Below are 15716 nucleotides of genomic sequence, written 5' to 3'. Positions count from 1 at the left end.
GAAAGCAAAGAAAAAGGAGAGAAAAATGACAAATGGCCAGGAAACCCTGGCAGAAGAGTTAAACGAAAGAAAGCAGAATCTAGAGACACAATGAGACAAAGTAAATGGCCATACAACAAAGGTAAAGAAAATAATTTTATTTTTAATTTAGGATAAAGTAATATGGTGTTAATAAAGTTTCAGAGACCAATACTTCCTTCCTTAGGTCAGGAGAGGATACCGTAACAGCATTATACTGACCTGAGGCTGGAGGTTTTGGCCTCTGAAAGCTCACTGAAAAGGGTGTTAAGGCTATTAAATAAATTGTCTGAAATCTGATGCACTGAAAAGCAGCACTTTACCCTGTGTGACAAATGCATCTGAGTGTGACTACATTTTGCTGGGGGGGGGGGGGGGGGGGGGGAGGGGGTAGAGAGAAAATTTTGTGCCCACCCACTTTGGGTTCAGGCCCACCCAAAATTGGCAGTCTGGCTACGCCACTGGTACAGCTACTAAGAATATTCTATTTCAATATCATATCAGTTTAATTGACTTGAATGGAGGCATTTCCAACAGAGCTCCTTGAGTGGATTGCAAGGATTTCTGATTGAATCCAGATAAATTCATCGTGCAGGGCCACTTTTTTCAAGAGCTTGAAAAAGCAGGGACAAAAATTTAAATTGACACCTGGCAATAACTGGAAACTGATGTAAAATTCTCAAGAAGAAAGAAGCAGGAGACCATCTTGGGGCACACAATAACATCCTAGGAGCAGTCCAGCAACCAATAAAGTAACTTCCCAGATAAAGCCATATATAGCCCATTACAATCATCCAGATAGGATATCACAAAGGCCTGAACTATCATCCTAAACAAAGACTCATCCAGCAAAGAAGTTTTGGTGAATGGGGGTAGCTGTGGGTTGGTAGTTTTGGTGCGTGGGGGTGGATGTGGGAAGAGAAGTAGAAGACAGGGTAGTAGTCAGCTTGAAAAGGTGCAATTCTGATACTCCTATATCTCATCGCTTATCCTATAGAAATAAATTGGGCCATTTTTTTAGGGTGTGTGTTGGGGGGGGGGTGGGGGGTGGGGAGAGAAGCTTATTTTTCTGGCACCCCCAGTCTGATTTGGTTCATTTTTTAACTCGATGTGTCTTTTTATCATTCCCCCACCCCAAATCCAAATGCAATCCCCATGCCAAATGTAGTCCCCTTCCATTAAAATTTCAGGGGGTCTTTTACTAAAGGTTAGCTCGAGGAATCTGCATCAGGCCCCATTTTATTCCTATGGGCTCTGCTGCAGATAACACGCTAATCTTTAGTAAAAGACCCCCTGAAAGAGTTAAATTGGCATCAGACAGACAGATATTCTTGACCAATCCTATATAATAATACTCACCTCCAACGTTCTAACCTACCTGGAACCGTGGATCCCTCGGAGGTGGTCTGCTAGGCAGCTTAGAACACACTGACGTCAGTAACGTCACTGATAGCTGATTCCAAGGCAAGGAGAGGAGTAGGGAAACACGCGTGTGTTTCCCTACTCCTCCCCCTGCCTGGGAATCAGCTGTCAGTGCGCCGCTCCCTGCCACTTCTGAGCAAGTGACAGGGAGCGGTGCAACACAGAACCCCCCCCCCCCGCGCATCACCAAAGCACCCCCCCACCCAATGAACATCAACACCACCGCCCCCCACACACACGTCACACCCTTCCTCCCATCCAGTTCAAGGCCCCCTCACGCCCCTCCCACCGAGTTCCAGACTCCCCCTCCCTCCGATTTCAACACCCCCCCTCCGCGTTACTGAACCCTGGACCCTTGTGCCACGACCCTCTTGACCCCCCTTTCTGCCGAAAACCCTCCCCCGCCGCGTTCCTGTGCTGACGACAACCGAACTTCTCTTCTCGGCTGCACCAGGGCATTGCTTGATGAATGATCATCTGTTCAAGTTTCTGTGCGTGCGTCTGACATCAGACACACGCACAGAAACTTCAACAGATGATCATTCAACAAGCATCACCGGTGCAGACGAGAAGAGAACTTTGGCTGTCTTCAGCACAGGTACGCAGCGGTGGCGGGTTTTCTGCGGGAAGGGGTGTGTTGAAATCAGAGGGAGGGGGGAGTCTGGAACTCAGTGGGAGGGGCATGAGGGGGCCTTGAACTGGGAGGGAGGGTCTGGAACTCAGAAGGGAGGGAGGCAGGGCGGTCTGGAACTCAGAAGGAAGGGAGGGAGGGGGGTCTGGAACTCACGGAAGGAAGGGAGGAAGGGGTCTGGGGAGGGGGGTCTGGAACTCGGGAGGGAGGGGGGTCTGGCACTCAGGAGGGAGGGATTACCTTGCTAGTGCCCGTTTCATTGTCTACTGAAACGGGCCTTTTATACTAGTTATGTATAATTCTCAACATAGCTGCCTTTGTATCTTTTATAAAATAGGCTGCAGCAATAAAGCGAATGCTACATACCTGTAGAAGGTATTCTCCGAGGACAGCAGGCTGATTGTTCCCACTGATGGGTGACGTCCAGGGCAGCCCCTCCAATCGGAACACTTTCTAGCAAAGTCCTTTGCTAGTCCTCGCGCGCCGATGCGCACCGCGCATGCTCGGCCGTCTTCCCGCCCGAACCGGCTCGTGCCGGCCAGTCTCATATGTAGCAAGACAAAGAGAAGGGAAGACACAACTCCAAAAGGGGAGGCGGGCGGCTTTGTGAGAACAATCAGCCTGCTGTCCTCGGAGAATACCTTCTACAGGTATGTAGCATTCGCTTTCTCCGAGGACAAGCAGGCTGCTTGTTCCCACTGATGGGTTATCCCTAGCCCCCAGGCTCACTCAAAACAACAACCATGGTCAATTGGGCCTTGCAACGGCGAGGACATAACTGAGATTGACCTAAAAAATTTACCAACTAACTGAGAGTGCAGCCTGGAACAGAACAAACATGGGCCTAGGGGGGTGGAGTTGGATTCTAAACCCCGAACAGATTCTGAAGCACTGACTGCCCGAACCGACTGTCGCGTCGGGTATCCTGCTGCAGGCAGTAATGAGATGTGAATGTGTGGACAGATGACCACGTCGCAGCTTTGCAAATCTCTTCAATAGTGGCTGACTTCAAGTGGGCTACTGACGCTGCCATGGCTCTAACATTATGAGCCGTGACATGACCCTCAAGAGCCAGCCCAGCCTGGGCGTAAGTGAAGGAAATGCAATCTGCTAGCCAATTGGATATGGTGCGTTTTCCCACAGCCACTCCCCTCCTGTTGGGATCAAAAGAAACAAACAATTGGGCGGACTGTCTGTTGGGCTGTGTCCGCTCCAGATAGAAGGCCAATGCTCTCTTGCAGTCCAATGTGTGCAGCTGACGTTCAGCAGGGCAGGAATGAGGACGGGGAAAGAATGTTGGCAAGACAATTGACTGGTTCAGATGGAACTCCGACACAACCTTTGGCAAGAACTTAGGGTGAGTGCGGAGGACTACTCTGTTATGATGAAATTTGGTGTAAGGGGCCTGGGCTACCAGGGCCTGAAGCTCACTGACTCTACGAGCTGAAGTAACTGCCACCAAGAAAATGACCTTCCAGGTCAAGTACTTCAGATGGCAGGAATTCAGTGGCTCAAAAGGAGGTTTCATCAGCTGGGTGAGAACGACATTGAGATCCCATGACACTGTAGGAGGCTTGACAGGGGGCTTTGACAAAAGCAAACCTCTCATGAAGCGAACAACTAAAGGCTGTCCTGAGATCGGCTTACCTTCCACACGGTAATGGTATGCACTGATTGCACTAAGGTGAACTCTTACAGAGTTGGTCTTGAGACCAGACTCAGACAAGGGCAGAAGGTATTCAAGCAGGGTATGTGTAGGACAAGAGCGAGGATCTAGCGCCTTGCTGTCACACCAGATGGCAAACCTCCTCCACAGAAAGAAGTAACTCCTCTTAGTGGAATCTTTCCTGGAAGCAAGCAAGATGCGGGAGACACCCTCTGACAGACCCAAAGAGGCAAAGTCTACACTCTCAACATCCAGGCTGTGAGAGCCAGGGACCGGAGGTTGGGATGCAGAAGCGCCCCTTCGTCCTGTGTGATGAGGGTCGGAAAACACTCCAATCTCCACGGTTCTTCGGAGGACAACTCCAGAAGAAGAGGGAACCAGATCTGATGCGGCCAAAAAGGAGCAATCAGAATCATGGTGCCTCGGTCTTGCTTGAGTTTCAACAAAGTCTTCCCCACCAGAGGTATGGGAGGATAAGCATACAGCAGACCTTCCCCCCAGTCCAGGAGGAAGGCATCCGATGCCAGTCTGCCGTGGGCCTGAAGCCTGGAACAGAACTAAGGGACTTTGTGGTTGGCTCGAGATGCGAAGAGATCTACCAAGGGGGTGCCCCACACCTGGAAGATCTGTCGCACTACACGGGAATTGAGCGACCACTCGTGAGGTTGCATAATCCTGCTCAACCTGTCGGCCAGACTGTTGTTTACGCCTGCCAGATATGTGGCTTGGAGCACCATGCCGTGACGGCGAGCCCAGAGCCACATGCTGACAGCTTCCTGACACAGGGGGCGAGATCCGGTGCCCCCCTGCTTGTTGATGTAATACATGGCAACCTGGTTGTCTGTCTGAATTTGGATAATTTGGTGGGACAGCCGATCTCTGAAAGCCTTCAGAGCGTTCCAGATCGCTCGCAACTCCAGAAGATTGATCTGCAGATCGCGTTCCTGGAGGGACCAGCTTCCTTGGGTGTGAAGCCCATTGACATGAGCTCCCCACCCGAGGAGAGACGCATCCGTGGTCAGCACTTTTTGTGGCTGAGGAATTTGGACAGGACGTCCCAGAGTCAGATTGGACCAAATCATCCACCAATACAGGGATCTGAGAAAACTCGTGGACAGGTGGATCACGTCTTCTAGATCCCCAGCAGCCTGAAACCACTGGGAAGCTAGGGTCCATTGAGCAGATCTCATGTGAAGGCGGGCCATGGGAGTCACATGAACTGTGGAGGCCATGTGGCCCAGCAATCTCAACATCTGCCGAGCTGTGATCTGCTGGGACGCTCGCACTCGTGAGACGAGGGACAACAAGTTGTTGGCTCTCGTCTCTGGGAGATAGGCGCGAGCCGTCTGAGAATCCAGCAGAGCTCCTATGAATTCGAGTTTCTGCACTGGGAGAAGATGGGACTTTGGATAATTTATCACAAACCCCAGTAGCTCCAGGAGGCGAATAGTCATCTGCATGGACTGCAAGGCTCCTGCCTCGGATGTGTTCTTCACCAGCCAATCGTCGAGATATAGGAACACGTGTACCCCCAGTCTGCGAAGTGCCGCTGCTACTACAGCTAAGCACTTCGTGAACACTCTGGGCGCAGAGGCGAGCCCAAAGGGTAGCACACAGTACTGGAAGTGACGTGTGCCCAGCTGAAATCGCAGATACTGTCTGTGAGCTGGCAGTATCGGGATGTGCGTGTAGGCGTCCTTCAAGTCCAGAGAGCATAGCCAATCGTTTTCCTGAATCATGGGGAGAAGGGTGCCCAGGGAAAGCATCCTGAACTTTTCTTTGACCAGATATTTGTTCAGGGCCCTTAGGTCTAGGATAGGACGCATCCCCCCTGTTTTCTTTTCCACAAGGAAGTACCTGGAATAGAATCCCAGCCCTTCTTGCCCGGATGGCACGGGCTCGACTGCATTGGCGCTGAGAAGGGCGGAGAGTTCCTCTACAAGTACCTGCTTGTGTTGGAAGCTGTAAGGTTGAGCTCCCGGTGGACAATTTGGAGGTTTTGAGGCCAAATTGAGGGTGTATCCTTGCCGGACTATTTGCAGAACCCACTGATCGGAGGTTATGAGAGGCCACCTTAGGTGAAAAGCTTTCAACCTCCCTCCGACTGGCAGGTCGCCCGGCACTGACACTTGGATGTCGGCTATGCTCTGCTGGAGCCAGTCAAAAGCTCGTCCCTTGCTTTTGCTGGGGAGCCGAGGGGCCTTGCTGAGGCGCACGCTGCTGACGAGAGCGAGCGCGCTGGGGCTTAGCCTGGGCCGCAGGCTGTCGAGAAGGAGGATTGTACCTACGCTTACCAGAAGAGTAGGAAACAGTCTTCCTTCCCCAAAAAAATCTTCTACCTGTAGAGGTAGAGGCTGAAGGCTGCCGGCGGGAGAACTTGTCGAATGCGGTGTCCCGCTGGTGGAGCTGCTCTACCACCTGCTCGACTTTTTCTCCAAAAATATTATCCGCAATCCGCTGCTGGATTCTATTCTCCAGGTCAGAGGCACGCAGCCATGAGAGTCTGCGCATCACCACACCTTGAGCAGCGGTCCTGGACTACTACTACTACTACTACTACTACTTAACATTTCTAGAGCGCTACTAGGGTTACGCAGCGCTGTACAATTTAACAAAGAGAGACAGTCCCTGCTCAAAGAGCTTACAATCTAATAGACAAGTGAACGGTCGGTCCGATAGGGGCAGTCAAATTGGGGCAGTCTGGATTCACTGAACGGTAAGGGTTAGGTGCCGAACGCAGCATTGAAGAGGTGGGCTTTAAGCAAAGACTTGAAGACGGGCAGGGAGGGGGCTTGGCGTAAGGGTTCAGGAAGGTTGTTCCAAGCATAGGGTGAGGCGAGGCAGAATGAGCGGAGCCTGGAGTTGGCGGTGGTGGAGAAGGGTACTGAGAGGAGGGATTTATCCTGTGAACGGAGGTTACGGGCGGGAACGTAAGGGGAAATGAGGGTAGAGAGGTAGTGAGGGGCAGCAGACTGAGTGCATTTGTAGGTAAGAAGGAGAAGCTTGAATTGAATGCGGTATCCGATCGGAAGCCAGTGAAGTGACCTGAGGAGAGGGGTGATATGAGTATATCGGTTCTGGCGGAATATGAGACGTGCAGCAGAGTTCTGAACAGACTGAAGGGGGGATAGATGGCTAAGTGGGAGGCCGGTGAGGAGTAAGTTGCAGTAGTCCAGGCGAGAGGTAATGAGAGCGTGGACGAGAGTTCGGGTGGTGTGTTCAGAGAGGAAAGGGCGAATTTTGCTGATGTTAAAGAGGAAGAAGCGACAGGTCTTGGCTATCTGCTGGATATGCGCAGAGAAGGAGAGAGAGGAGTCAAAGATGACTCCGAGGTTGCGGGCAGATGAGACGGGGAGGATGAGGGTGTTATCAACTGAGATAGAAAGTGGAGGAAGAGGAGAAGTGGGTTTTGGTGGAAAGACGATAAGCTCGGTCTTGGACATGTTCAGTTTCAGGTGGCGGTTGGACATCCAGGCAGCAATGTCGGATAAGCAGGCCGATACCTTTGCCTGGGTCTCCGCGGTGATGTCTGGTGTGGAGAGATACAGTTGGGTGTCATCAGCATAGAGATGATACTGGAAACCATGAGATGAGATCAGGGAGCCCAGGGAAGAGGTGTAGATTGAGAAGAGAAGGGGTCCAAGGACCGATCCCTGGGGAACACCAACAGATAAGGGGATGGGGGTGGAGGAAGATCCATGAGAGTGAACTTTGAAGGTGCGGTGGGAGAGATAGGAGAACCAGGAGAGGACAGAGCCCTGGACGCAACATCAAAGGTGTCATACACCCCTCTGGCCAGGAATTTTCTGCACGCCTTCAGCTGCCTGACCACCTCCTGAAAAGGCTTGGCTTGCTCAGGGGGGAGCGCATCCACCAAGCCCGCCAACTGCCGCACATTGTTCCGCATGTGTATGCTCGTGTAGAGCTGGTAGGACTGAATCTTGGCCACGAGCATAGAAGAATGGTAGGCCTTCCTCCCAAAGGAGTCTAAGGTTCTAGAGTCCTTGCCCGGGGGCGCCGAAGCATGCTCCCTAGAACTCTTGGCCTTCTTTAGGGCGAAATCCACAACTCCAGAGTCATGAGGCAACTGAGTGCGCATCAGCTCTGGGTCCCCATGGATCCGGTACTGGGACTCGATCTTCTTGGGAATGTGGGGATTACTTAGAGGCTTGGTCCAGTTTGCCAGCAATGTCTTTTTGAGGACATGATGCATGGGTACTGTGGACGCTTCCTTAGGTGGAGAAGGATAGTCCAGGAGCTCAAACATTTCAGCCCTGGGCTCGTCCTCCACAACCACCGGGAAGGGGATGGCCGTAGACATCTCCCGGACAAAAGAAGCGAAAGACAGGCTCTCAGGAGGAGAAAGCTGTCTTTCAGGAGAGGGAGTGGGATCAGAAGGAAGACCCTTAGACTCCTCGTCAGAGAAATATCTGATGTCTTCTTCCTCTTCCCACGAGGCCTCACCATCGGTGTCAGACACAAGTTCACGGACCTGTGTCTGCAACCGTGCCCGGCTCGACTCCGTGGAACCACGGCCACGGTGGGAGCGTCGAGAGGTAGACTCCCTCGCTCGCACCAGCGAAGCTCCCTCCGCCGATGTAGTCGGGGAGCCTTCCTGGGAGGCTACCGCACTCGGTACCGCAAGCGGCACCGATGTCAGAGACCTCACCCCGGACAATGGGCCAGCCGGAGGGGTAGGGCGCAACAGCTCTCCCAGGATCTCTGGAAGAACGGCCCGGAGGCTCTCGTGCAGAGCGGCTGTGGAAAAAGACATGGAAGCCAATGCAGGAGTCGATGTCAGAACCTGTTCCGGGCGTGGAGGCTGTTCTGGGCTGTCCAAAGGGGAGCGCATCGACACCTGTTGAACAGAGGGCGAGCAGTCCTCTCGGTGCCGATGCTTACTGGGTGCCGACTCCCTCGGCGACCCAGAGCTCTCGGTGCCGACACGGGAAGGGGACCGGTGACGATGCTTCTTCGATTTTTTGGAGCGAAGCACGTCACCGGAGCGTCCCGGCACCGACGAGGAGGACGTAGAATCCAGCCGTCTCTTCCTCGGGGCCGAGGCCGAAGAGGGTCAGTCTCGGGGGGGGGCTGTACCGCAGGAGCCCTCAGGGTAGGGGGAGACCCACCCGAAGGCTCATCGCCACCAGCAGGGGAATGGACGGCCCTCACCTGCACTCCAGACGAAGCACCACCGTCCGACGACATCAGCAGACGAGGAGGTCTCGATACCACCGACGCAGCCCTCCGATGTCGCCCCGATGCAGAGGGCCGATGCCTCGGTGCACTCGATGCAATCGGGGGCGAGGATGAAGGTCCAGGCGCCGACGACGTCGAAGCAGTCGATACTCCCGGTGCCGATGCCGACGAAGAGCCCGAGAACAAAACGTTCCACTGGGCTAATCTCGCTACCTGAGTCCGCTTTTGCAAAAGAGAACACAGACTACAGGCCTGAGGACGGTGCCCAGCCCCCAGACACTGAAGACACGACGCGTGCCTGTCAGTGAGCGAGATTACCCGGGCGCACTGGGTGCACTTCTTGAAGCCGCTGGAAGACTTCGATGTCATGGGCGGAAAAATCGCGCCGGCGAGATCAAAACTCGAAATGGCGAAAATGGCACCACAAAAATAGGGGGAAGAAAAACTTCGACCGAGGCCTAAATAGGGCCTACCCCGACGACGAAAGAAAACTTACCGGGGCAAAACTAGAAGTACAGGAAGGGAGAAAACCATAAAGGTCTCCTTCCGACAAGAACGAAGTCGATAAACGACGCGCTAGGTCAACTTTGGGGCGCGAACGGCAAAACACGACCGTACCGAGCGCGGACAAAAGAAGACTGGCCGGCACGAGCCAGTTCGGGCGGGAAGACGGCCGCGCATGCGCGGTGCGCATCGGCGCGCGAGGACTAGCAAAGGACTTTGCTAGAAAGTGTTCCGATTGGAGGGGCTGCCGTGGACGTCACCCATCAGTGGGAACAAGCAGCCTGCTTGTCCTCGGAGAACTGCCAGTAGCATACCAATGCTCTCAAGGAAATTTACTCCTATTGCAAAGGTGTAAATGTGTTTGCATATTCTTATGTGTGTGTATATATATATATATATATTATAATGCCTTTTGCTCTTACACTATCATGTATTTCATCTTCATGTAACTCAAAACACTCTGTAAAGCCAAATGTATATTCTCTTCTATTTCAGTATCCATGACGAATTGTAAGCCACATTAAGCCTGCAAAGAGGTGGGATAATGTGGGATACAAATGTAACAAAATAAATAAATAAATATTTTATAAAATATGTGCGTACATTGCAACTCCACCCTAACTAGTCCCTGGTGGACTTATATATACAGATCACATAAAAGCATGTGTGATTTTGTTGGGGCACATACTTGTACAATTTTTGTAAGAGCTATTTTAGACACATAAAGCATGCTTTATAGAACTACATCCCTGGGCAATATAATTACAGTGATCTCTCTTCAGAATATTCCCTTTAATTATGAAAAAAGTCCTCTTCTTAAAAATGTCTCCTAAGGCATTTGATACAGAAATCAAATTTTGCTAGGGTGCATTTCCCTTATAATAAATAGATTTACTGGCTTTTGTCCTTTATAAATAGAGACAGTTGCAGTCTTCATTCCTCTTACCTTCTGGGAAGAGCTGAGAAGAGGAAGTAAATCTACCAGACGATGACGATATCTTCTCTTCAAGTCTTACACTCATTTGACGGACAAGATGCTCTCTAATCTGCTGAATTTCAGGAACTTCCCTTTCCTTTTCTTCTCTCTGACATTCAACAGAAACTAATATTCTACTTAAGTGGTCACTTGGAATACCACGAATCCCCTATAAGAATATGAGAGGAAAAAGAAAAACATATTTTGCCAGCTAGCACAGCCAATGTAATACCCATAGTTATTAACGATTATTTCCAAACTTGCTATTACACAAAATTGAAATAATCTAGATCAAAGGTCATTGCTGGTACCTGCCAACAACAATGAGCTAGAGCAGAGACATGACTAAAGCATATTTAATAACTACTACTGATATTTTCTCTAATGCTATTTAGGTTTAACATGCATGCATTACAGAGTAATTTGCAAGACTTAGGAGGGGCTGTTTTTAATTATGGAAAATATCAATCATTTGGCTGATGCTTTTACCTCTTTTTTTTCAAATAAAGTAAGATGATTACTGATTTAAAAAACAGATAAAAATCAATCTCAAAATCATAAGAAATATCTACACTGCTCATTTTACTAACAAGTTGGACTGAATCCACAAAGCAAATTAAACCATGAAAAACTATTTTGCCATGGCCCTGCGCTGGAAACACTGCACATATACCCCAAAATTCTATAAATGCCACTTAAAATTGTGCACACAAATTTGTGCACACATCCAATTTGCACGCACAATTTAATAACAAGCCAATTAGCACTAATTGGTGCTAATCAATTATTGGCACTAATTGTCCTTAACTAAAATTTGTGTGTGCATTTTTAGTCGCATGGATCTGCACATTAATCTTATTCAGGGCTCCAAAAAGGGGGCACAATCATGGGCAGGTCAAGGATATTCCTAGAATTTATGTGCGCTGTTAAATAATAAGGGGGATCTGCGCCAAATTTAGAAACAAGGATTTATACAAGGGTTTACTTGGTGTAAATCCTCATGTCTAAACTTAGGTGCTATCCTGGGATTCTATATATCACACCAAGATTTCCATGTGGAAATCGAAGCGTATTTCATAACAATGCACATAACTTAGGGGCCCCCTTTTACTAAGGCACACCAAAAAATGGCCTGCGCTGGTGTAGGCATGTGTTTTGGATGCATGCAGGTCCATTTTTCAGCGCGCCTGCATAAAAGGCCTTTTATTTTTGTGGCTGAAAATGGACGTGCAACAAAATTAAAACCATTGCGCGTCTATTTTCAGCATGACCTTACCACCACCCATTGACTTAGCGGTAAGGTCTCACGTGTTAACCGGGCTGTAATCATTAGCGAACGTACACTGTCGATTACCGCCAGGCAAGTGCCACGCGGTAAAAAATTTCTACTGTGTGTTTTGGATGTGCATCAAAAATGGAATTACTGTACTGGGCAGATGGTAGCCGGGCAGTACTTCCAATTTGACACGCGTTGTATGCGCATAGGGGCCTACGCACCTTAGTAAAAGGGCCCCTTAATTAGTTAACAAGCTAATCAGCTCTTATAATTGGATGTTAACCAATCAGCACTAATTGGCATTAATTAGAATTTAAGAGCCCTATTTACTGAGTGTATTCTGTAAAGTAATGTGTATAAATTCTAAGTTGCATAGTTGGAAAAGTGGGCAGAGGCGTTTCTAAAGTCTATACATGTTTTTATAGAATACGCCTCCTTTGCACCTAATTTAGGCATCGGGATTTACACAAGGTTTTACTTGGCGTAATTAACCGTAACTACATTTAGTCACATGGACCAGCGCTCGGTGTATTCTATAAACCACACAGAAATTTAGGCTTATTATATAAAGTGCACCTAAATTAAAGTGTACTTTATAGAATATGCCTAAGCGAATTTCATTTTAGCTCCAAATTTTTAAGCGTCATATATAGGATCTAGTCCTAAGCGTATTCTATAAACGGCATCAAACTTTTAGACCTGTTTACAGAATAGCGCTTAGTGCATTATTTTTTCAGTGCTGATTTTTCGGTACTATTAATAGAATTTGGTTCGTAATTATAAATCTCTGTTTTATCCTATGAACAAAAGTGATCAATGAGAAAAAAAACTTTTCAAAAATGACCACCATACAATATGTGCCAATTTGTACAGAAAGGACTTCAGTGACCATATTGGTTCTTGAGTCACTTAGGAGTCATATTACTGTGACATGCGCTGGTATTGAGAGAACAAATTTGGACACCTATATATTCTGCACTCTCAAACAAGTAAAGCTGCTCCTTTCTTTTTATAGAACAAAAGCACAGGACACAAGCTTACACATGAAACAGGATTTTATTTACTGCTGTGAGACAGCTTACCTCACTGGATTGTGAACTTTTGCAAACTTTTTTGAGGTAATAATTATAGATGGAAAATGTATTATCTCAGGTGGTACCAGCATATTGGTGGCATCCCTGAAGGGCAATCAAGTATGTGGTCTGCTTTTTCCTTTGGTTATAAATTTGGATATTTTATGAATTATCAGATCCATTAAATTAACAAATTGTCAGTTAGATCCTTGTTTGTCATTACTGATTCATAAGGCAGATACTATTTTGCAAGTTGCTTATAAGTAATAGTGAAGACTTCCGGTGACGTCATGACCGCGAGGGGTTGAAGAAAAAGATCTCTCCGGCTCTAATCCCCCCTCCGCACGACCAGCCCACAAGCCGCGAATTAAAATTGACTTTCGCCGCAGCCTGAAACGCTGGAGTGGCCGGCAACGAACATTTTAAATCTATTGGCAGCGAGATGGCAGCTAAAAATCTACATAAAGACAAGCTCCGTGGTAGAGGGGCAGAAGACAAGATGGCGCCGCCCGCAAGCCCGCCGGGCCCGACAGTGTCATCGGCCTGGATCGCCGAAATAACCTCGGAAATGTCCTCAGTGCTAGAGGATATGTTGGATCGCCGGCTCTCCCCCATAAATACTAACCTGGAAAAGGTAAAAGAACAGCTCACTGATCTCTCTCGAGACTGTGTAGGCTTTCAAGCACGTGTGAGTGAAATTGAGGACAGAGTAACGGAGGTGGAGACAGTGCAGGATATAACTCAAAAAAAGCTGCAGGCGATGGAGGAAAAGATTGAGGACCTGGAAAATAGGTCCAGGAGAAATAATATCAGAGTGGTGGGCCTGCCAGAAACGATACCTGAACGGGGCTTGGAGGTTTTTTTGGAACGCTGGTTTACTAGCGAACTACAATTCCCAGAAGCCTCGGGGCCAATACAAATAGAACGGGCTCACCGCATAGGGATGAAAATGACTGGTACCAATAAACCAAGAGTGGTAATTCTACGATTTTTGAATTATGCACAGAAACAAGAGGTGATGCAGCTGCTTAGAACCGGAAAGGCATTGGTGTACGATGGAATCCCAGTACGCTGCTTCCAAGATTATTCAGCAGGGGTAGCAGCACGAAGGCGACAGTTTTCGGAGGTTTGCTCAACGCTATTCCAAAAGAAAATAAGATTTGCACTACAATACCCTGCCAAACTGCGAGTTACGCATAATGGTATTACCAAGACATACGAGACGGCAGGGGCGGCTAAAGAATTTCTACAGCAGCTGGGAACAACACCTTCAGATGCAAGTTGAACAGCATAGAGGAAGCGAACACTCTGAGAGCATTGAGTAATGTTATACTGAGGGGTCAGAGGAGAACTGACTGGTCAGTCTATGACAATACAGCAAACTCCCAGCCAATTACAAAGATGGACTACTTATAGTAGCAGAAAGGCTTGACAAGATGACTGCAGTTGGAAGGTTAAGGTTTATGGTTTGTGAGTTAGACTTTTCTTTTGAGTTTTCTTACTGTTGAATAAGACACTTTCTGGAAGACATGACCAATGGGTGAAACGGTTCGAACCCCTGGTAAGAGGGGTGAGACCATGTAAGTGTCTGATCAGCTTGACAATGAAAGTTATGTTTATTGTAACACTGTTTAAAGCGGAGGGGGGAGGGAGAGACGTAAGGAAGTCGTGGTCCTAATTGGTGGACCTGAGAATAAGGGATACAGGATTTGGGGAATGGGGGAGGGGCGGGGGAGGGGGTGGGGGGAGGGAGGAGGGATGCAAGCAGGGTACAAGTATTAAATGGAAAATATGTAAAAGTAAGTAATGAAGGCTTCTGGGGGGCTCTGTCTCCCCGAGCTGTCAATGAAAGGCGGCTTGGCAATAGGAGACAAGCTCTGATGGAAACGTGGGCAGAACACAACAGTGATGCTGATAAAGTGGAGGTGCAAGTTAGTGGGGGGCAGAGGCTGGGATGTTCCCCTCGATTACAAAAGTGGACATCTATGGATATCGCTCCACACTTTCAAATCCAAGAATAGTAAGAATAATAACATGGAATGTAGGCGGAGTAAATTCGCCAATAAAACGCTCTACGATTTTACAACAATAAAATAGGCAGAAAGCAGACATAGCACTTTTACAGGAGACGCACCTGAACCAGATTGAACATGCCAAGCTCAGCACCTGGTGGGTTGGGGATTGTATAGCAGCAAATGCACAAGGCAAAAAAGGAGGAGTAGCGATACTAATCAGAAAAGGCATAGCCTCTGTAATTAACCCACTTCTGATTGATACTGAAGGCCGCTATGTTATCTTGGAAGTGGTAGTTGGGCGACAGAGACTGCTAATCTGTAATGTTTATGCTCCGAATAGATATGATCGGAAGTTTTATCAAACCTTGATTAATTTTCTGCTCAGGCAACCGCACGCAGCTATGGTGATGGGGGGCGATTTTAATGCAGCTTGGGACCCCTCTCTGGACAGATCAGCCCCGGGGACGGCCTCTTCATGTTATAATAATAGAGGCCTCTTACAATTGAGCCAGATGTTGGGCCTGGTTGATGTGTGGCGGGTGCTGCACCCAGGCGAGAAAGATTACACACATCTATCACGGGCCCACTCAACTCAGTCGAGAATTGATTATATTCTGACATCGCGTCAGATGTTTGGGGAAGTGACAATAGCGGAGATAGGACCGTACATGGTGTCGGACCATGCCTGGGTTAAGATAGAATGGATACCAAGTGGTACGACCCAACAGAAACATAAATGGCAATTCCCCCTGGAGTTTAGCTCAGACCCAGTGCTAAAAGGCCGATTACAAGCTAGCTGGGCGGAGTACAGCACTCATAATCAAGACCATATAGATGATCCAGTTTTGTTTTGGGAAGCGGCTAAGGCGGTTCTTAGAGGCGAAGTTATAAGTCACACATATTTTGTGAGGAAGGCACGAGACAGAAAGATCTTGC

General features: G+C 48.7%; 1 protein-coding gene across 1 annotated transcript in view; it reads right to left on the bottom strand.

The window, feature by feature from the left end:
- The window catches only part of DZIP1 (DAZ interacting zinc finger protein 1), a 327827-nt gene that overhangs the window by 68998 nt on the left and 243113 nt on the right, over positions 1 to 15716 (bottom strand). The window contains 1 exon segment of the mRNA XM_030201373.1: positions 10387 to 10585. Within this exon segment, the coding sequence (XP_030057233.1) occupies positions 10387 to 10585 (199 nt within the window).

This window comes from Microcaecilia unicolor, chromosome 4, assembly GCF_901765095.1.
Source record: "Microcaecilia unicolor chromosome 4, aMicUni1.1, whole genome shotgun sequence".
Classification (NCBI taxonomy): Eukaryota; Metazoa; Chordata; class Amphibia; order Gymnophiona; family Siphonopidae; genus Microcaecilia; species Microcaecilia unicolor.
The sequence above is the reverse complement of the archived record's forward strand: the minus strand, read 5'-3'. Positions and strand labels throughout refer to the sequence as shown.